At 39.1% G+C, this 22,477-nt stretch overlaps 4 protein-coding genes across 7 annotated transcripts in view; 3 read left to right on the top strand and 1 right to left on the bottom strand.

Annotated features, from left to right (window-relative positions):
* Positions 1-10,120: 10,120 nt before the first annotated feature.
* On the top strand, positions 10,121-17,276 carry LOC126786694 (probable UDP-arabinose 4-epimerase 3). 4 transcript variants are annotated; one of them, XM_050512594.1, is made up of 12 exons: positions 12,188-12,335; positions 12,483-12,536; positions 13,133-13,266; positions 13,573-13,697; positions 13,876-13,989; positions 14,071-14,178; positions 14,268-14,359; positions 14,938-15,079; positions 15,182-15,276; positions 16,078-16,207; positions 16,503-16,647; positions 16,728-17,276. In XM_050512594.1, the coding sequence occupies exons 3-12, from the start codon at positions 13,209-13,211 to the stop codon at positions 16,967-16,969; spliced, it is 1,251 nt and encodes a 416-aa protein (XP_050368551.1). In that variant the 5' UTR covers positions 12,188-12,335; positions 12,483-12,536; positions 13,133-13,208; the 3' UTR covers positions 16,970-17,276. The 4 variants fall into 4 exon arrangements, with proteins under 4 accessions (XP_050368554.1, XP_050368551.1, XP_050368552.1 ...); XM_050512595.1 differs by having other exon boundaries at positions 12,195-12,335; positions 12,417-12,536; XM_050512597.1 differs by lacking the exons at positions 12,188-12,335; positions 12,483-12,536 and adding an exon at positions 10,121-10,311.
* Positions 10,756-22,477, top strand: part of LOC126786688 (alpha-glucosidase-like) — a 109,533-nt gene continuing 97,811 nt past the window's right edge. The window contains exon 1 of the mRNA XM_050512586.1: positions 10,756-10,759. The gene's annotated coding sequence lies outside the window, so the exon portion shown is untranslated. The remainder of the gene's footprint in view (positions 10,760-22,477) is intronic.
* On the top strand, positions 17,682-19,716 carry LOC126786693 (UDP-glycosyltransferase 76B1-like). The gene is made up of 2 exons (XM_050512593.1): positions 17,682-18,177; positions 18,684-19,716. The coding sequence occupies exons 1-2, from the start codon at positions 17,682-17,684 to the stop codon at positions 19,553-19,555; spliced, it is 1,368 nt and encodes a 455-aa protein (XP_050368550.1). The 3' UTR covers positions 19,556-19,716.
* On the bottom strand, positions 19,949-22,312 carry LOC126786699 (coatomer subunit epsilon-1). The gene is made up of 6 exons (XM_050512604.1): positions 21,917-22,312; positions 21,665-21,816; positions 20,970-21,105; positions 20,730-20,885; positions 20,388-20,467; positions 19,949-20,271 (listed from the first exon to the last, which is right to left on the bottom strand). Exons 1-6 carry the CDS (start codon positions 22,178-22,180, stop codon positions 20,178-20,180), a joined length of 882 nt encoding a protein of 293 aa, XP_050368561.1. The 5' UTR covers positions 22,181-22,312; the 3' UTR covers positions 19,949-20,177.

Below are 22,477 nucleotides of genomic sequence, written 5' to 3' on the forward strand. Positions count from 1 at the left end.
TAAAAGAGATGATGTCATTTTGATAATTTTGCGTCGACTTACGCCCTTCGCTGCTTCAAATAATCAAATGTGAACTTTTATTGATATGAGAAGAAGAGAGACTGAGAGAGCAACCGAGCTATATGAGCATAGAAATTGACCCGTTCGGCCATTCACCCGTTTGAAAAAGTCTCGTTGCCTCGTTGGAATTGAAGGTGGTGCCGTGTGCAGGGATCAATTGTGGGTGCATTGCCTGAATTTGAGTACAACAGGAACCTTGGGATCTTTCAAATATTGGCTTGGTTTAGGAGTTTTTGATTGTTATTTGATCTAAAAGTCTCGTTGGAACTGAAGGCGGTGTCATGTGCAGGGGTAGAATGTGGGTGGATTGCCTGTATCGGAGTACACTAGGAACCTTGGGATCTTTCGAGTATTGAATTAGTTTAGGAGGTTCTGATTGTTGAATTTGTTGTTTGAACTTTTATCATTAGTCTTGTTGTTTGATGGGTGCATGATGAACTCGATTATTTTGTAGTTTGTTGTTTTTGTGATAGAATTTGTTTGGCCTTAATGCCTGTGCGGCTGTGCCTATGAAACTAGAACTTGCAGTGATCAATAGTAATGGTTGACGTTTGGATTTCTATGACGGTTGATGTTAAATGTATGAATCAGTGTTAGACTGTTAGTTGATGTTAATCATGTTATATAGCCATATAGGCACCTCACTGACCTCGGAATTGTACTTGCTAAGTATGGAGTCTAAAAAAGAAAATAGTTTGGCAGATTAGTCAGGTTAGCATTACCATTAACTTTTCTTTGAAAATTGAGATGGTTAGGGAGGTTAGCTTCTTCCGTGACTAGAGTGGTACTGTGGTAGACACCGTAGACTACTGTATAGACAGTATTCACGATGATATCTTATGTTATTCTTTGCTAGAGTTAAAATACATATACATAATGTATAAATGTATTATAGATTTTAAAGTATATATATGTTTATAAATATATTAAATTTAATTAAAATTTAATAAATCCAATATATTTCGATATATCCATGATATATTCTTATTTTACAAAAATGATACAATGTGGTAACCATTATTTAGACCATTAATTATAGTGGACAATAAAACTCAATTTATCACATAAGCATTTGATATACACTCATGACCAGACTTAAGAAGAATATCACCCCCAATAATTAACACTGTACACCAAATTCGTTAGCATATATGCAGTGCCAACCCTTCTTATTATATTGACGGCAAGAATTAATGAACTTCCGTACGCATTAATCGAGCTGGTACATAAAAATCATCTTAGTCAATCAGTTTGGTATCTTTGCACCTAAAGTCAAAGTTAGATGAATGTCCACTCACCATTACTTAGGCATTTAGGACATATCTAGCAGCCTCATTTTGAAGGAACGACTAGGAAGGTATTGACTCTATACATTAGATACATCATATGTATAATCAAGGATGGAGCCATAATTTCTTAATTAGTTGGGTTAAAAAAAATTACGATTATTTATGAATTATATATAGAATTTTGGAGTGGGTTAATATTTAAATTTTTATTCCGGGAGAATTACTATTATACATTTGTATGTGTCTTAGCCTAATAGGTTTCCTGTTAGGAGATAGATTAGCATTTCCGTAATAGATTAGGACTTCGAATCCTACGGGATTGTGGTTTTGTAATGCCTATATATAGGCCCCCATATCATTCAATAATACACAATTATTTCATCCTAAAACACGTTATCAGCACGTTGCTCTAAAACCCTGAACTTTTAGAGCCCTAGAAATTTTTTCTCTTCTCCACCGCCGGCCACCGTCGTCTCTGGCCTCCGACATCTTCCCGTCGACGTTCCTCGTTGGCGCAGCCCCGCGCGCAACCCCTGCATGCTGCCCCCGCAGCCCCGCGCGCAGCCCCTGCATGCTGCCCCGGCAGCCCCGCGCGCAACCCCTGCATGCTACCCCCGCAGCCCTGCCTTGCAGCCCCTGCAACGCAGCCCTGCACGCACGCACGCAGTCCCGCACGCAGCCCTGCTGCCCCCGCATCGCAGCCGCATGCAGCCCCGCACGCAGATTCTGCCCTGCAGCCCCTGCTGCCCTGCAACCCCTGCTGCCCCTGCACGCAGCCTCCGCAGCCCCGCAGGGTATCCTCCGCATTCGCTCCGCAAAAACATCTTTTTGCCCCAAAAAACCCCGCATCAGAGGATTCAAAATTGCTCCTCCCGCATATATACGCAATGAACGCGAACTGCACAAGCAAACTCTTCGCTCAAGAGAAGCTACTCCCGTCTTCTCTACCCTTTTGGGCCTTTAAACTATTTCTCTTTTTACCTTTTTATTTTCCTATTGCTTATTAAATCGTTTATTTGCACGTTTTCGTTTTATAACTATGTTTCACGTGCTTGGATAGGAAAAAAGATCACTCGTCGTACTATGGTGATGACATTCATGCCGAGATGGACGATACTTTTGTCATCTACATATGATTTTGATCGTATCCTCCCAAGATTTTTATGTCATCGGACGAAGATCGAAAAGGAATTCATCAAGCAACTTCATGCATGACAATCGATTTGCAGTGCAATTTAATTATATGCGGTCTATTTGGCAGACCAACAAGTATATTTTTCTTAAAGTTGCTGCTTTTGAAGATATATATATAAATTATCGGGTGCTATTAGCCTTTTTCATGTCTTCTTTTCCGGCCTTTCTTATAACGCCGATGAGACCAAAGAGGGATATGATTCCCCTCTTGGTCGACGTTTTTCGTGTGACGGTCCTGGGGGAGTCACGTTATTATTTAAAAAAGGAAGATATCGATTTCGTGTGGTCGCCTGAGTGCACCGCTGTTTTGGGTGCGATCATGAGAATCGCCGATATGCATCGATTATTTTATGACCATATACATCACAACCCTTCTAATTCTGGTTACATACTTGAATATTTCGATTATTCGAAACCAATACAACCCTCGTTTCTCATGGATGCGTCGTCATCGCGACTGTTATTTGAATGTTTGAGTTTTCTTAAACTCATATCTATAAACGATAATCCCAAGGTCTACGTACTCATTTATTTGAGTTGAAATTCATTACTCTGAAGCAGCACTATTTGCTGACAAAAGATCCCAAAAATAACGAATTCTATGGGACACACTTCAAGTGATTTAATGAACGTCTATGACGTTGTATTATCAGAGTTGACCTTGATGCATACTCCGCATCCAAGAAACGCATGCCATTTTTGGCACCTATATCTATTTCTTGAGGGAATTTTGGAGATGGAAAAGTAATATTCTTCCATTCTCAAGTAAGCAAACATCTTTGAGCCTCAGGCTAAGGCTCCGCCCGATCCGATATGCAAGATTTTGTTGCTATGGACTTTTGATTAGTCAATCTATTTTGACTATGTTTTCTGCTTACTATTTTTCAAGTATGACGTTGGCATTGCCATGATTATTGCTCGACTTTAGCTTAAGTCGTCTATTGGAATTGGAAACTTGTTTGTGTTGTATTAAATATTGGCATATTCTATAAAATTTCTCGTATTTCTTGTTTACAAGATTGAGTCGTGAGAATTTTATTTGCCTTGGCTTAGCATGTATGGTCAACGTTTGCAACTCACGTGGTTTTTAAATTGGCCGCTTTTGGGTTACATGGGACCCCAATAGCATTACATTATGATTTTGGACTTTGAAATTTGGAAAACGGACCTCGGAACGTCAAAATTGACATTGTTTTTCCCGGTTACTGTTCCGGCGTTTTTTGACGTTTTACCGGCGTATTCGCCGCCTTCCGGCCATATTCCGGCGTTTCCGGCACCGCCATCCGGTTCCGGACGGCGTTCCCTGTCGGACCTGAAGTTATGGCCTCCATACCGGCCAGGTCCGGCCACTGCCGGCCGGATTTCCGGCAATCGGTGCCGCCGGCTTCCGACAAGTTTTTCCGATGTTTTTTTTTCCGTCGTTTCTCGTCATGTTTTCCGCATATTTCAGCAGTTCTTGCTGTCACGTTTTCCCAGTCCAAATTTCACCAGGTTTTGAGTTAATTTGACATGGTTTTCCGGTTAATTTTCCGGTTTTCTCCAAGTCGTTTCATAGCTCAAATGATTTTATTATTATTGGTGACCACCCGCACCAAATGGAAGGTTTTCCACCGTAATTGTTTGGTATTCAACTGCTCCAATACCATGTTTTTCCAACTCTTGAGTTGAAGAATGTAGTTCTATTGCCATGTGATACATTCGATGGGATTGCCATTTGTTTCAATCCCCTCTCTTACAATATCCTACGGCGTATTGTGTAGAGAAGTTCACCGCGTCGTTGACTCTCTTAATCTTCATTTTGAGAATGTCCCGCCGTGAAATCGAGTGTCTTGCTAATTGCGTAACCACCCACACTGTCCTACGGCGCAGGTAGTTATTTTACGGATCTCGTGCGGAGATTGTGTTCTATATCTTCGTGCCTGCTTTGTTTTAAAGGCCATACATGCCAATGATGGATTTTCATCTTGATATTTGTGTTAAGAATGGAGAGGAATAAATCTGTCAAATTTCATTGACAATATCTTTTTCAAGCTTCGACAGTAGCTTTGTTAGCCTGCAGACATCGTTTTGCTTGCCTGCAGCAGTAGCTTTATGTAACTCAAGATTCTTTGAATCATGGGTTCGGTTTTACTGTCTTCTCGGTTTTGACATGATCATTTTTGGTCGTTTTGAACAAGATATGATGATTCGAGTTCTTTGAAATTCACATTATCATCTATTTTTCATGTTCACGAAGCGATTGGAGGACCACCTCACCCATGCTCCACACGGTGAGGCCGAGCCTGCCTATTTCGGCGGCTCCATGGCATTAAGGCCGTCGGTGGCGGCATCCCCTCCTTCACAGGAGCTTGTGATGCCTCCCGTGTCTTCTAATGCCTCCATGACAATCTCTGATGTCAATCGCTCATTTTACAAAGCTTGTTCTTTAGCTAGATTTCAAGGAAGTCCTTATTTTCTAAGGCTCCAACCGAGAACATTCCATTCTTACGAAGTATTTAAGGTGACATTAGTGGACCCTATCCAACCGAATACGGACATTTTTCGGTATTTTTATGGTATAGGTTAAGAGCATCGACGCGTTGGTCACACGTCGCTTTGCTTTCCACAAGAAACGCTGCATTCGCTAAAGTTTTTAGCTATGATCATCATACTAAGGGCTCACCACCCTTCCCATCCTCTCAAATCTATTTGAATGGATACCGTTGGAGAGTTCACCCCCACGACTTTGATGATTTCGTTTTGCATATCTACTGGGATCGTCGTTGAACATAGTATTCCTCATGTTCATTCACTACATGATCTAGCAGAGCTCGGACTTGGTTATGGGTACTAACCTGCCGATTTTTGCATGGGGATATGTAATAATGTTGCATGCAGCGACACTTATTCGTTTCAGACCTACAACGTGCCAAGCGTTTAGTGCGTACCAGATGTTCACTAGATACGGTCCCAACGTTCTTTTCACTAACGCCTATTTGGTTAAAGTTGTTTATGTGCCTCTATTGTAGTTATCTCAATGGGTCTACTTGAAACGATTAAGTATTCTGGTTGGTTATGATTTATGAATCACCAATACTTGTCCGCTATTTCCAATCTAAAACCGTTGATCTCTATTCTGCGATATTAGCAGACGGTCACTTTGATGAGACATACTTCCCGTCGTTAGGGGGAGATATGGAATGCTCCCATTCTGGTTTTTAACACCAGGAATTGATGTGGTGTGGCGCTATGTCTCATTAAGATCTCGCACTACTCAAAGTGAGCAAATGTGAAACGCATTATCGACCTCCAAAAAGTCAAAGATTCGATGCTCAATGACTTTACCGATATTGCGAAAGTGACGAGATCGCACATAAATGCTGTGATGTGCCGGTAAGGTTGGGACTCTCAGAATATGGGAGAATTTCATATGACCTGGCCCTAGCACCGTTGGCACCATCCTTGACAGTGGGAAGGAAGCCGGCGATGGCACCATCGTACGCTGTGGTGTTGTCGGCGCCCGTGGTATTGTACCACAAAACAAGGGCGGCAAACGCAAAGATGGACTACTAAGGGTCATAGCTTCGGTCTTGGCTCCTGCCTAGATGAGGGGGAGACCATTATTCTCTAGAATCAAAACTAGAAAGAAGCGAAGTGCGTAGGCACAAGTATTTCGCCCATCATCAAGAGATATCCTATAAACATGTGTATCAACTAAGTTTCTGTGGGACGCTACAGACTCATTTTGTTGATGTTAGAGAAGAATAGAAATCCCACAAATTGATCGTATACAGCGCGTGCGCGTGTTTAATGGATTGATCTCCCATGATTGATGATGTATTCGCTTATGCTCTTATTCCGTTGTAAAGCATCAACGATGAGCAACTTGACCGAAGTGGAAAGAATCAATACAGGCTGAACTAGACTTGTTATGTTGGTCGTTGTTCGTAAGTGTAATGAGAAAGATGAAGTCATGCAATATATGCAGGACTTATGGCGCAAAGATTGTCTCATTATCCTAGTATTGAGTACGATGAGTTATATTCTCTCGTTATGGACATAATTGCTTTCCGCTACTTGATCAGTAGTAGTATCCATGAAAACTGTTTTGCAGCACATGATAGTGGTCATAGAATATCTGTAAAGGGATCTTGACGCAGATATGAGAGTGCCCGAGGGACTTTAAATGCCTCTAGACCACGGAGCGATTATGTAATCAGATTGCGACGTTCGAGAGAACGTAGTACAATCGGTTGCCAGAACTCATACCCATATGTGTTCATATGAAGCTAATTCTTGATTCTCTATTCCGTCTAAGTATAGACGATGAAGAGATTCAATGAGCTATACATTCATACATGTTAGTGTTGTTGGGACACTATTGCTTTCATTATGACGTGATTAACTATGCGCCTATGCATTGTCATTGGACTTGCATTGCTTCTTTGACATGGGTTTAGTTCTACACTTAGTGAACTAACACAAATCCTATCCACACCAACACCGCCAGCAGCTCCAGCAACATCAACGTACGCCTTGGTGTAGCAGTCGACACTGGTAGTGTAGAGGATGCGTACGGTTCCGTCTCGAACCAAAATCAGTCATTCATTGGTTCATGTGACAAATCAGAATCTGTCCAGTTTCGTAGGCCAACTTCAATGAGACCTACAGGACAGCTCGCTCGATGAAATATGGTGAAATTAGTACCGTTGGAAATGTCTATGTGTCTACTTTCAAGGGACATCAACCTTTCGTTCATAGCTATCATATTGAGTGAGTTATGGTTGTTTTAGAAAAGTAGGACAGTCCTGTCCGGAAATTTGCAAGTCAGTCAACTTCGACAGAGCATTGTGAACTGCTCCGATCGGATGAGGTTGTGAACCTTATGTCACTGGAAAGCCACATGTGTCTACTTTTCAGAATATTTTACAGTTTGCTGAAAGCTATTTTGACGAAGAAGTTATGGCCGTTTAAGTGAGTGAAGGTCATTCTACCCGAGAATCTGATTTTCATTGCAAACTCTTGTTTTGAGTTGTTATGCAATCTTGTTTCCTAAGATCTAAGTTTGGCTAAGTATAGCATGGATGATCTAAGGATATGTGGATAGATTAATGATTAATCATTAGCCCAAGACTACGTTTGAGAAGCATGTAATGAACGTTGTATACGTTGTTCTTTGTACTCCATGATTATGGCACTAATCAGGGGGAGTTGTTTCGTAGACTTCAGGGGGAGTCTACCTCACATGATGCTATCAAATGTAGACGGTGCGTTGTGCTCTTTTTCTCTTCGATCAAGCTTTTGTTTTTACTCAAGAGGTTTTTATTTTGCTTGACAAGGTTTTTACCGAGGCAACAATGTGTGCACCATGCAACCTAGACATGCGACACAAGGGGGAGTGTTCCGGGAGAATTACTATTCTACCCTTGTATGTGTCTTAGTCTAATAGGTTTCCTGTTAGGAGATAGATTAGCATCTCCGTAATAGATTAGGACTTCGAATCCTACGGGATTGTGGTTTTGTAATGCCTATATATAGGCCCCCGTATCATTCAATAATACACAATTATTTCATCCTAAAACAATTTTAAATTTTTACACTAAAATTTAGCTAAAAATACAAGTTTTTTAGTAATTTAAGGTGTGCTACAACCCACCGTAGCCCGTGTGTAGCTACGTCCTTATGTATAATACAACCCTCCTTGCATTTTCAGACAATGTTGTTTTATTATTCATTATTTAGTGATATTATTTAAAGTTTTCTATATAAAAATAAGCAAAAAATCTTCGAATTAACAAATTTCTTTGTTTTCCTTCTTCATCAGCCCTCATGACCAATGGTCGGGTTTCCTGCTTTTAAGTTAGGACACTTCTTGCAACTTCGATTCAATGCCACTTCTTCAGTTCCGTACGCATTGTGGTTACTTGTATGCACTAATCAAACTAATTGGATCCGACATTTTCTAACTGCTTATAGGGTGGAGGTAATTGATCAAACTTAATACAAGGCAGATCGAATTGTGGAGGAACCTTTCCTTACATTGGCAATATGACATGCGAAGAAAAGATGGAAAAAACCCCTGGTGAAATCTTCCCAAAATCATGCAGGTCAAGCATTGCCGTATTCAGAAATTTCGATGAGTACGTATAAACTGCATCTGAGTTTCTAATTCAACTAAGGGCATATACGCATATATAAATGCAGGTTAATCACCCCCAGTCCTTACAATTGCAATATAAATTAGTGTTAATTATGTAGTGATGAAGCGAGGTCAGAGCTTAATCATTTTGCTTCACTAGCTAGTTAGCTACATTGCGCTGTTTACAACTCAGGCTTCTTATGTCCAAAGAGAAGAATGCCACATGCTAAAGGGTGCGATCGATATGTCATCACGTATAGCCAAATGTGCATGCAAATTCAATGTAAAACACTTGAAGATTAAGTAATGTGAGACTAAGGATAAGAAAACGTTGAAAGGTAGCAAACTAACAGCACGATCGTTCCCCCGTCTTTTTCTTCTTCTTCTTCTTCTAATCTTCTTATTATACTTATTTTAAAAGCATATGCTTACCATTTCCCATATCCATAGTACGTAACCACCTAATTGTTGGAAAATTATTTAAAACAGTCCCATAATAATTCAAATGGTCAATGTTAATCCAACATGCTTATTAGTATTGATAACTAGAAGTGATGTTTGATAGCGGTCCAAAAAGCTAGAAGAATGATATATACATATATATAATTACCGAATTCACTTACAAATATTTGATTGGTAGAAAGACTAGAAACACATGCTGATTTTTAACTTCTAATTTCTCGCAAATCTTGCCTATACCGATATTAGTTCTGGTTCTTCAAGCATGTATTTTAAGTGTTTGACATTATGACGCATGCAGTTTGTAAGCTGAATATTAACGATCATTCTTGCTAATTAGACATCTGAATATAGAGTAATTAAACTACTAATCGCTCATATGGATCTCCATCTCCTCTAGAAATGAATCCAATTACCACAGTACTTAGTTATGATTACTTAATTATAATTTATAAGATACAACCTTTCTCAGGTAACACGTCCCCGGCCGGTGGACCAAGTACAGACCAGAAGTAAACATCAAATTTGGTAAAATTAATCAATATAGTGCGCACTTGGAACATCCAACAGCAAATTAAAAGCACACCTAATTAAGTACAGTATTAGTTAAATCACCAATAGTTAAATTGATCAACACATGTAAACCATCGAAATAAGCATCCTAAGTAGTAGTGTCGGCAAGTTACAGTTCTACAGTTCCCGACTCTCCCCGACTTGCTGGGTTTATATAAATGCATGCTTAACTCTACGTTCACCGTCGTGACACGTGTGGACTGACCTATGCAGCGACCCGTAACCCGTTAATTACGTAACAACCAGACTGTACCTGCTTCCGAGCTCGAGCTAGGCTTTAATGGAGTACCAGAAAAATTACACGTGTACGTGTCGATCGTACGTGGTTGAAAATGGGAGCTATATATAGTCTTTCATATTCATCATGTGTTGCTCGATCGATCTTTCTGTCTTACTCTACCGGATCGAACATGCAAGGTTGAGAGGACTCGAGGGAGTGGCCGGAGGAGGAGCTTCATTGCACTCGAAGATTTTAACATCATGCATGTTCTTACTTAAGTTGATGTTTTCTCATGAAGCGTGAGATATGCGCAGGAATTTTTTGACGTACATCTCAAAGGAATTCTTTGGCTAGCTATCTTCTTACTTGAGTTTATAGGATGATTTTGCACTGATCTGGTACGTACTCCCATTCCGTGTCTTCGTTTGAATTTAAGTTTTAGATTTAGTCTGACACTTGAGTATCTAACTTAGACTCTACATTTATTTTATTTATTTATGTCAAATAGCTAACTAGTTCGACAGTCTTTAAAACCGTGAAATAAATCAATATATCTTCGATGTTCCATTGTTACATGGTGCATCTAATAATTGTTACATTACCTAATGAATAATAAACCATATTAGCCCAATTTCTTGATCTAGAAAATTAATAGTATCGCCCCATATATATATCCTCATTACTCCCCAGTGACGCTAATGCATGCAGCCGAGTTTCATGTCTAACAATTCCCCTAAAGCAATCGATGTGTTTCTCTAAGAACATATGAGTCTATAACCTTCACAGTTACGCGTGCAACTTATATATTGGGCAATATATTACTACGATGATGATGAAAGAAGTTACTTGGTAACATTCATATCATATTCCGCGTTGAAGTCACTTTTGGGACAATGAACGATCGGAGATGAAAGTGAAAGCTATAGAGTCGCACTTTAATTTGCTCGGTTCTCCATCGTCCTTTTTGTAAAGAAATTATACATACACTAGAGAGTGTGTATATGCAGGGAATTTTGAAACTTTATGCGCGATCTCTTTTACAAATCAGAAGCCAAATCAATATATATAAGCTTGACAAGTGTAAAGTGACTCAAATTTCACATGTGACTGAATGTTAACTCATTCGTAGGTGTATTTGCGATAGCGATCGAAACCATTGTTTGCTAGCTAAGTACACTACGAGTCTACGACTAGCTTAGATATTTAATCCCATAAACTCGTGCAAATTGACAAGAGTGAATGACCAGTAACGAGGTCGACGCCTTCATCAAGCTTCACCTTCCATATGATGAATGGTGAGTTGGATGTAGTTTTTTGAACACAAAATAAACTATATATGCGTGAGTCAACTAATGATATTAGATCAAGCTTGCATTTGCATGCATTGAAAGTATTTGTACATGTTATGTACAATTCTATCTTATTCTCGAATATCACAAATATAAGAAGAAGAAACATTATTAATCGTCACTTTTTACGTATTGATTAGTATAAATTTTTGCATAGTTTTATAATAACATTGAGCTAAATTAAACTAGATTATGAGCTATATCACAAAGGCCAAAGGTAGGCATAGTCAAGATTACAAGCAAACATGAATCACTATGGTTGAATACTTGAATATTCTTTGAATTGCCTAATTGGAATGAGTAAACTTCCACCTTGAACTAGCTAGATATTTTGTATGAAAAAACTTCTTAACTTAGTTTTTGGTGACCAAAAAAAGCAAGAAAAGAAGAAGATTTCCAAAAGTAGTCATAAGGCAGGGGGGAGGGTCCTACAAAGGCATGAACCCAAAAAAACATCGAGGTCTCCAATTGGTGGAGGCAGAGAGTAGTCAGTCCCGCCCCGCATTCCCCGCCCAACTAAATAAAGACATTCATGCCCAAAATAAAACTTAAAATTTTAAGAAAAAATGACTAGGTTACAGGGGGAAAGATTCCGAGACTTTTATTTATTGCTAGAGCTTTCAAGACACAAAGTGAAACAATTTTCATACAAATGCATGTTGTCCCCAAACTCATATTTTCCAATAATAATAGTGGGCATCATCAATTTACACGCCGTTCATTCAAGAAATTCTGTCTTAATTTCTAAGTTTAATTCAATCTCTAGTCCATACTCTAACATCAATCGTGTAACCAAAACAAAGGTGAAAAGACATTTATAATTTGATTTAGGAAAAGAAAAGAGCAAATAAAAACAAATAAAATTGTAAAAGAAATTCAAGGTCCAATAGAATTTGGTGGTATTCTCTTTGGAAAGAGAACATGAACTTCTCCGCTGAGAAATCCCTGTCTATTATTAGAATCCCACCCTCCTTCCTTCGGCTCTCCTCTTCTTTCTCTCCTCCCCATTTTCTCAAATCCTCAACTCATCAACCAAAGCTTGACCTCTCTCTTTCTCTCTCCTTTCGCCTCTTGTACGTTTCCCTCCTTCCTTTGCTCTCTATACGTTTTCCATTCTTTCTTGCTTTTCTAGTCAACTAGTTTTGTACATGCAGCTTCTTTAAATTTCCAACCTTTCTGATGTTCTCCTCATGATTCTGCATCTGGGTGCTTTTGGTTAGCTTCTCTGCAATCCAGGACTTGGCTATTCAGTGATTTTGATTTGTTGGGTTCAGGTATTTGAGTTTGTTTCTGCTTAAAGCTTTGAACTTTGGTTGTTACATTGTGATCATCATAATGGGGTAGTGGTGGATTTTGGTTTTGTATTGGGGATCAAATTTCAGGTGGGTTTGTTTGGATCTTGGCAATTTTGAAACTTTATGGCTCTCTGTTTCGTATTGGCTTTGTTTTTTCTTTCAACTAATTCAGATTCCTGGGTTCTGAAAAATGGCCCTTTTAAAGGTTCTTTTTTGTTTAGCTTTGTTTATATTTGGAGACAGTTTCTGACACTCATAATTTGTGCATGTGTTTTGGGAATGTTGGCTCTGGTTCTTTTGGTTATTTGAATTCTTATATAGTTTGGATCTTCGAATTCTGAATCTGTCTATTCTTCTGTTTCTGGAGTTTTGAAACTTGTGTGGTGAAGTTTCCAGGTGTTCTATGTGTTGTCATTGCAGTTCTGAATTGTTTTGTTTTTTTTTAAATTTCATACCTTTTTTGATCGTTTGTTGTTTTTAGACAGGGCCCAGTTTTATGACAACTTTTGTGTTTTAATGATTTTCACAACAAGTTTTTGAATGTCTTGCTGATTGAGTTTGGGTTTTCATTGCAGTTCCTTTTAAGTTGGTCACTGGCATTGAGGCATAGGATCTTTGGTCGGCTCTTATTAGCTTAGAAGAGATTCTCCAATGCTAAATTTTGTCAGGGGCAGACGAGAGTCACGATCCACTAGACCCGTGTCGCTTGGTGAGATTTTGGTTTCGGTTATATCTATTATCTCTTCTGTCATGTTAATTTGATTTCTATCAGATTTTGTGGTTGGCTGGTAGTTGAAGCATTTTAACCTTCACCATTCTGAAAAAATGAGTCTTGGTTCTGTCATTTAGTTTTTTGAGAGAAGTTTTAGCTGAAATAAGAGTATGCTTAAAATATCTTGAAGTGAAATGTCTATTGTGTATGGCTCTGTCATACAAAGAGTTCGAAAATGTTATTCACATTTTGATTGCATTGATCACTATTTTGAATTTCTGCCTAATCCAATTTCACTTGCAGGCATGGATTACCCAGATCCCAAGAGGAAGAACAATTTTGTAGGAAAGATAATTTTGGCGGCTGCCCTTACGGCATTATGCATTATTATGCTGAAACAATCCCCATCATTCAATCCTTCTAGCACGGTAATCCCTTGTATGCTAAAATACATGATACTACTCGCGTGGTTCTTATCTCAATGATCATTTTTATACTACACTAAGGTTCTCAAGAATCTTTTCTTTTTAATGTCTTGAAAGTTAAATGTGAAGTTTTAATGCATTTTAAAGCTCTAAACTCCATGAACAATGGATTTCTGTCCAGTTCTCCATTCGTGATTCAGGAGTAACCCATGTCCTAGTAACGGGAGGTGCTGGGTATATTGGTTCACATGCTGCATTACGACTTCTAAAGGATTCATATCGTGTAACTATTGTGGTAGGTTTCTTCTGGATTCTGGCGGATCGTATCCATCTGATTGGAAATACTTTTTGGCTGATAAATTTCGCTTTTCGACAGGATAACCTCTCACGGGGAAACTTAGGTGCAGTCAAGATTCTTCAAGGATTATTTCCTGAGCCTGGGAGGCTGCAGTTTATTTATGCTGACTTGGGCGATCCAAAATCTGTATCCTTATGACTTCCTTTATAATCATTATCAATATGTCTATGCAAATAAAAAAGGATTGTCAATGTAGCCTTAACTGAACATTTCAGGTTGACAAGATTTTTTCAGAGAATGCATTTGATGCTGTGATGCATTTTGCAGCTGTAGCATATGTCGGGGAAAGTACCCTTGATCCACTTAAGTAAGTACTCCCTGTAAGCTGGATCAGAGATTCAGGACCATTTACTATAGAATATATAAGCTTCCGTATTCGTTTTTTGAAAGTTTCAAAATGACAGAAACGGCTAAGTTTCTGAGGGCATGCTTGTGTAGCTGGTATGAACTATGAATCTGTGATTGATTTCCTTTTAAGGTCGTCAAAGTCAATGACTCCTCTTAAGATTGTCTATTTGTATTTAAAAAGTCATAGATAAAACACACATGGAATAGGTGATGGTGGAACACCTTGAATTTTGATGTGGCAAAAAGAAAGATTTTAGCTGCCAGATGGGCCTATAGCAATTTAAATGCTAATCTGCTTGGAGTTTTGTGATTATGAAGATTTCTTGCACTCTTGAAGATCTTCAACATCTAGAAAATCAATGAAAAATCTGTATCATTTTCCTGGACAAATTTTTTCCGCACCTGAAGAATTAAAGGCTATTCAGTGCATCAAACTTTGTTTCTTGTTAAGTTACTTAATTTCTTTTGTCAAATGGTGCATCTTATGCTATAAGATTTCAATTGATCTTTTCATGACTTGTTGGGCCTTTTTCACAGGTATTACCATAATATTACATCTAATACATTGGTAGTATTAGAGGCAATGGCTAGACATCGTGTGAGAACATTAATATATTCTAGCACATGTGCAACATATGGAGAACCAGAAAAGATGCCTATTACTGAAGAAACTACACAGGTGTGGATCCAACACTATGGTTTTGGTTTGCTTCCAACAAAGAAACTATTTTGTCTTTTACTTGTTCGGGTTGTGAATTCACATGATTTTATACAAATTCAGGTCCCAATTAATCCTTATGGAAAAGCTAAGAAGATGGCAGAGGACATTATCCTGGATTTCTCCAAGAACTCAAACATGGCGGTCATGATCCTAAGGTTGGTGCCTTTCATAAAATCACTCTGCTTGCTCTTGATATCGAAGATTATCATTTATTAGTAGTCAATGAATTTCTCATTGTTGTAAACCCTAAAGCATGAAATAATACCAGTGTCCAGATGTCTTCACTTCTTAATCACATTAAGTTCTTGATTAGTTTTGAGACCTTCGTGCCCCCAGCTATAGCTTAGATGCCAACGGATTCTTGGTTTTGATTGGGACATCGTAAAACTTTACAGCCTTCCCATTAGTATTGAAGTTATCAGCTAATTGGCTTATTATGTTCCAAAGTGACTCTGTCTGTAATTTGTACTTTGAATAGTAAACTAGTTTTTTCTTTCTTACTACGTGCTGTTCAAAGTATCATTTTGCCTTCAATTTTTCTTTATTAGCTGAACTTTTCTTCCCCCTATTTGTACTTTGAATAGTAAACTAGTTTTTTCTTTCTTACTACGTGCTGTTCAAAGTATCATTTTGCCTTCAATTTTTCTTTATTAGCTGAACTTTTCTTCCCCCTATTTGTACTCTTTGGTTTGTTGTAGTCACTGGCTTGATGGACTTTCTTTATCCTAAGACATGTCCATCTGATAGTTCTGGGCTCTCAGCAAGGTCCTTTTTATTCCTATAGAATATTAGTATTAGCATCTGGTAGAACCTGCATATGGTATGACCCTTATCTGAAGTGTTTAAGTTTCCAACCTTTGGCCAAGAGAATTTAACCAAACAAAATGCCTCAAAACCATCTGTTAAATTGGGTCATATATATTTTATCATCATGTTTTTCTTTTGGAATCTTTCAGATATTTCAATGTGATTGGGTCAGATCCAGAGGGCAGACTAGGTGAAGCTCCCAGACCTGAACTTCGTGAGCATGGGCGCATATCAGCAGCCTGTTTTGATGCAGCTCGTGGTATTATTACTGGGTTAAAGGTATGTCTTTCTATTCTTAAATGACCTAATAAGTATTAGGTTGGGAAAGCGTTGCTAGTAATTCACCAATTATGAAAAAGAAGTAAAGAATCATCCAAGTTAGTACTTGTTACCAGCCAGAGGGGGTACATGAGAAGTTTCTGTTTTTCACTTGGATAAAAGTTACACCATTTTGATCTTTGCATCAGTATGCACTATGCAGTATGTTCCGCTGTTTGGTACAGTTTGGTGGGTTTTTTTTTTCGCAGTGATATTCAGCAGTAGTTGGAATTATGAAACATGAATTGCTTTGCAGGTTAGAGGAACTGACTATAAGACAGCTGATGGCACTTGCATAAGGGACTACATTGATGTCACTGATCTAGTTGATGCTCATGTGAAAGCTCTTGAGCATGCACGGCCCAGTAAAGTGGGAATCTACAATGTTGGCACTGGAAAAGGTTAGTATAATCTATATGTTTCATTGCAATTTGCCAAATTTTGTTTGTCCTAAAGCTTGTATGCGGGTGTCTGTTACCAGGGAGTTCTGTAAAGGAGTTTGTGGAGGCATGTAAGAAGGCAACTGGGGTGAACATTAAAGTTGATTTTCTTCCCCGCCGGCCTGGTGACTATGCTGAAGTGTATAGTGACCCATCTAAGATCTTGCGTGAACTAAACTGGACAGCACAACACACCAATCTTCAAGAGAGCTTGCAGGTTGCGTGGAGATGGCAAAAGTCGCACCGAGATGGATATGGAACCCCTCTGATAGTGTCTTCTTGAATTATACCCCCTTGATGATTTCTTCTAAATTGAGTCAACAGTTGCGTACCTTACCGAGATTGACACAGTATGCAATGCTACTTGAGCCACACGTCTTTAGCTTGACTGGAAAAGGGGTTTACGAATTACCATTGAAGAAAAAAAAATAGGGGATTAATTTTTGTCATTATATTATATTATATTATTCTTTAGTAGTAGTAGAGAGCAGCCTATACCGTGGCCGGAAAAAGGAGCAGCCTATGTTTTACATGTATTTGAATGATGATATCAATAAATGATGCCCAGGAGCGGTATGCCTTTTATGCAATCTCTGCGTCTGTTTTCTTCAATGGATGGGAATCTTCCTAATTCAAGTAGACATCATATTTTATTCTTATGTATTGATTACTTAAACTATTGATGACATATACATTATACATAATTTGATATGAGCTAGAATCCAAACTTGGTTGGAAAACCCATACCACCGTGCCAACCAAGTACCAAGATATATGGAGAAGTTGGTAGTGGTTGTCAATTTTAAATACCAATAGTTGGTATGGTATATGGTTTTGAGAAAAAAGTTATGTGGTACAGTACCATAACTAACCCTATGTCTGACATTACAAGCCCAGCATGCACGCTTTTTTATTTTAATGGTAGGCTTGTGATTCCCCCCAAACTTCCAGTTGACCTTTAACCGATGAGCAGTATAAAGAGGTACGTTGGTCATATGAACCCTTCTAAATCGATCAAAATGGAGGAAATTACAAAGAGAAAGAGGTTGATCTTGTTCCCAATTCCCCTTGAAGGCCATATGAACCCCATGCTAAAGCTGGCCGATCTTCTATACTCCAAAGGCTTCTCCATAACCATCATCCACACCCAACTCAACTCCCCAAACCCTTCACTCCATCCACACTTCACCTTCCGCTCAATCCCAGATGGCTTGTCCGAATCTGAGGCTTCCCCCAAAGACATCGTCCTTCTCTTTTATCTTTTCAATACCAAGTGTGTGCAGCCCTTCAAGGAATGCTTGTCTAGCTTGTTATCAGAGGAGCCTGAAGTTGCTTGTTTGATCTCTGACGCCATATTTCATTTCACTCAATCTGTTGCTGAAAGCTTCAAGCTGCCAAGGTTTGTCTTTGAGACCGGGAGCATGACTGGCTATGCTGTTTTTTCTCATTTCTCACTGCTAAGAGAAAAGGGTTACCTACCAGTTACGCAAGGTGAACTTTCTTCCTTATTTTTCAGGGCTACTGATTTCAGTTTTGCACTTTTGCTTATCAAAATTGTATCTCGGTTTCGATCATGTGTTGGTTTGCTTGGTTACATGTTAGAGATTACTATAATTTGGACCCTAACACGCATTTTCGGATGCATCAGCGCTTCATTTGAAACAAGCTGATGAAATAATTTGTCAACTCTGGTGGTGCTAAATTTTTGGAACAGAAAATGCATATGCTGTAATGATAGATCGAAGTACTAATAAATATCGTCCAGCATTTCTTTACTTGATTTACATTGTTGTGTGAACTTTTGCGAGGACTGTTTAGTTAAGTACTTAAATTTCTGCCATCATTCATGTTCAAAATTCCAATGAAACAAAAGTTGTGACAATATTGGATTGCCTTACAAAGATCCTAAATTCATACCCTGTATATAATCCACACTATTGAATCCTCTCTAAGTAAGATGTGAGAAAACGTAACACTAGTTTTGCTGTTAACTTCAGATTCTCAACCAGGGAAGGTAGTGACGGAGCTTCCACCTCTCAGAATCAAAGACCTTCCGGTGATCCCAAAGGGAGACCCGGAGAAATTTTTCGAAATATGCGTCCTTATTGCGTCAAAAATTGCTGCCTCTGATGGAGTCATTTTTAACACTTTCAAGGATCTTGAAGAACAAGGAATGGCGATATTGCAGAAGCAATACCCTGATCTTCCAGTTTTCCCAATAGGTCCATTTCACGACTATGAGGAAGCCTCTTCAACTAGCAACCAAAGTTGCATTTCTTGGCTAAACACTCGAGCACCAAAGTCTGTCATTTATGTTAGCTTTGGGACCATTGCAGCAATAACCAAAGCTCAGTTTTTGGAGATAGCTTGGGGTCTAAGCAACAGCAACCAACCTTTCTTGTGGGTGGTTCGACCCGGCTTAGTCCACGGGTCAGACTGGCTTGAACTACTGCCTAATAGGTTTCTCGAGAACCTGAATGGGAGAGGTCACATTGTGAAATGGGCACCTCAGAAAGAAGTGTTGTCACATCCATCAGTTGGAGGCTTCTGGACTCACAATGGTTGGAATTCTACATTGGAGAGTGTTTGTGCCGGTGTCCCTATGATTTGTTTTCCTTGTTTCGGTGACCAAATGGTGCTAGCAAGGTATGTGAGTAAGGTTTGGAAAATTGGGTTGCAGTATGAGAATGAGATTGAGAGAGGTGAGATTGAAGCAACAATTAGGAAGCTGATGGAGGAGAAAGAAGGAGAAGAAATCAGAGACAGAAGCTTGAAGCTGATGGAGAAGGCAAATGTATGCTGCAAACCAGGTGGATCTTCATCTCAATGCTTGGATGCCCTGGTGAAACATATTTTATCATATGAATAAGTTGTTCTCCCAAATTAGCTCACGGATAGCTAGTTATAGAACTTCGCCATGTTTAAGTGTTGGATCAATAAGAAAATGAAAACTCATGTATTCAATCTCCAAGCCAACAATGTAATACACATATTACATAAACTTATTTCAAATTCATTCCCACGTCTTGATTGAAATGTTGTGGAACTGATGAAGATTGCGAAGAGCCTAAACCAACTCATGTGCTATGGGATTTTGGACATTTGGGAAATTTCTCGTTACTAAGTTGAAGTGAGATTAACCTCAAAATAATGACTGCAAAATCGAATATGTGGAACGCCCAGGTCTTAGAAGACCTACTCATAAAAATTCGGAACCAGATGCAATTAATCAAAAAGAAAGCAAAAGTTTGAGCCACCAAAATCCATAATCCAAATTCCTGAAAACATTTTAATACATGAAGTATCATATGCAACAATGAGATCAGGAACCAATAGTATAAAACTTTAATCTGTGTCACCAAATACACATTTTCGATTCAATTCATATATTCTCAAATTCTTAGCTTACAAAATCAAAGCAGAGCCGTCACAAAAGGTGTGAGTATACAATAGCAGTAATTAGCTCTTGTGTGAAATCCACCTCGGAGATTTCATGCAACTGATTGAACAGCTCTGTCGAAGCTCTCTTCTGCAGATGAGGTACGTTTGACGAGGACATGCTCTGGATGCGCAAGTCTTAATTGGCTGAAAGCAGTGATAGTAGAATTATTAACCATTATGTTGTACATTATATAATTCCCGAATCATACAATGACATAAATATACCACACAATCCACTTGTATTTGCCAACAAACTTTACCTGAGAAAACGAGAAGGTGATTTCCCGATGTGAAGATAGCATACAACCAGGTTGGCTAGAGTTTCTGGGTCCTTTGCATCCTGTGAGAAACAAGTGACTCCACATTACTCATAATAACAAAGAGAAAACAAAATCATGTGCACATTCAGTGTCAACGATGCACACAACAATATTTGAACTCACACGTCAATATACCAGTGTATAACTATCCAATCATTGAGTTCAGCCATAAGACTGCAATTATGTAGTTCTATAGTGCAAAAATTACATTACATTTTCCCAGATTAACTGTACACAAATTACAAATTTTAAAATAGACTACGACTGATTAATTACACTTGCCTTGTTCAGTGCTTCAAGAAGCAGTGTTTCAGCTTCATCAAAATTTCCCATGTGCATGCAGCAAACAGCCTTTCCATTCAAAATCAAGCTTGTGACCTGAGACTTCTCCGAGAAATCTTGGAAGATGAGATATGCCTCCTGTATCTTAGAACCACCCTGAATACATCAAAGAAGTTAGAAACATGGATGATAACTTCTCTGTAACATAACTGTACTGGCAAAACTAAATTCATGAATTACCACTGCCAGATTTTGCCACGCTGTTGCAAGTTGAGTTAGGGTGTGGTCCTCATCAATCTTTTGCATTTCCTTCAGCCGTCTTTCAGCATAATCAGACCTATGCATCTTGAGGAATATTTGCACAGTCAGTGCATCCCTACAAAAGAATAACCAGCATGCATCAGACTTGAGAATATAACTAGATCACCAGCATTTTACAATTCTGTCTTCATGATCTAACACTTATTTCACGGCCCTCGAAAATTCTGCTTGCACCAACATCTCTATCCATATATTACGAAGCCAACAGATGGAAAGCGGTACATTGCATAATCTATCCAGTATCTAAACCTTAAGAACCATGCACAGGCAATCGGTTACTGCAGTTCACATAATTTAGACCTCATATTATGTCCTGAATGTGACTTAGAAACCGAGTTTTCCAATGATCTTGTACAAGTTTTAACCACATTGATTGCTTATTCTAATAAAGCTAGCTAGCTCAAGAAATATAAACCAACTAGGAAAACCAAAACCTAACACATAGCTAGAAAAAATAAAACTCTTAAGCATTGCAGGTGGTAATGTAAAACATTCGTCTAATGCATCCGATTTCAATTCCAGAGTAAACACAACTTCAACATGTTGAATCAGATAGTAAATAAAAACAGTGAAACTATACTTAAGAAGGTAAAAAAGTTAAAAAGCAGACGTACAATTCCAAATTGCCGCCGGCATTAGTGTACTTGAGAGCTTCAATGTAGTCCTGCTCATGCATAAACACAGTTCCGGCGACCATCCTCAGCACCGGGATGTTCCCGATCGCCGGATCCGCCAGCAACTCCTTGAGATTCGAGATCGCCGATTCCTGCACCACATTCACACACATTTTCCGATTCTCAATTTCCCAATTTCAAAAATCAAAACGCGAGGGATTTGGAAACCCTAGGGGATCCGGACGGAGGGACCTTGTAATCGGGGCCGGAGAGGTAGAGGGCGAGGAGCTTGACGGCCTGGAGAGGCGTGGCGGCGGAGGAGTCGATCTCGTTGATGACGAGCTGGTAGCTGCCGAGGGCTATGTAGGATCGGAAGACGAGGCAGTCGCGCTCGACGGCCTCGTCCGGCGAGAGGTTAGGGAGCTCGCTGCTGTTGATGGCGGCCTGGTAGGCGCCTAAGTAGAAGTTGTTGCGGAGGTTGAAGAGGTGGTCCGGTCCTGCTGCTAGTGCTGCCATGGCGGTGGTGCTCGGTGGCGGTTTCGGTTGTGCAGATCTGAGAGAGAGAGAGAGAGAGAGAGAGAGAGGGAGAGAGAGATTATGAAGACGAAGGCCTCTTCTATTCTCCGTAGTTTTTATTTCTTCTAACTTGCTCTCGGCCCAACCCGAGAACCATGGTTTTTAGAATTAGATTGCATTACATTCGATCATATAAAGTGTGTGAAGAATGAAATAGATGATTTATCTATCGTGATATATATATATATATATATATATATCATTGCTGAAACACGTATAGATTTGATCGTTAATGCA

This window comes from Argentina anserina, chromosome 3 (genome assembly GCF_933775445.1).
Source record: "Argentina anserina chromosome 3, drPotAnse1.1, whole genome shotgun sequence".
NCBI lineage: Eukaryota > Viridiplantae > Streptophyta > Magnoliopsida > Rosales > Rosaceae > Argentina > Argentina anserina.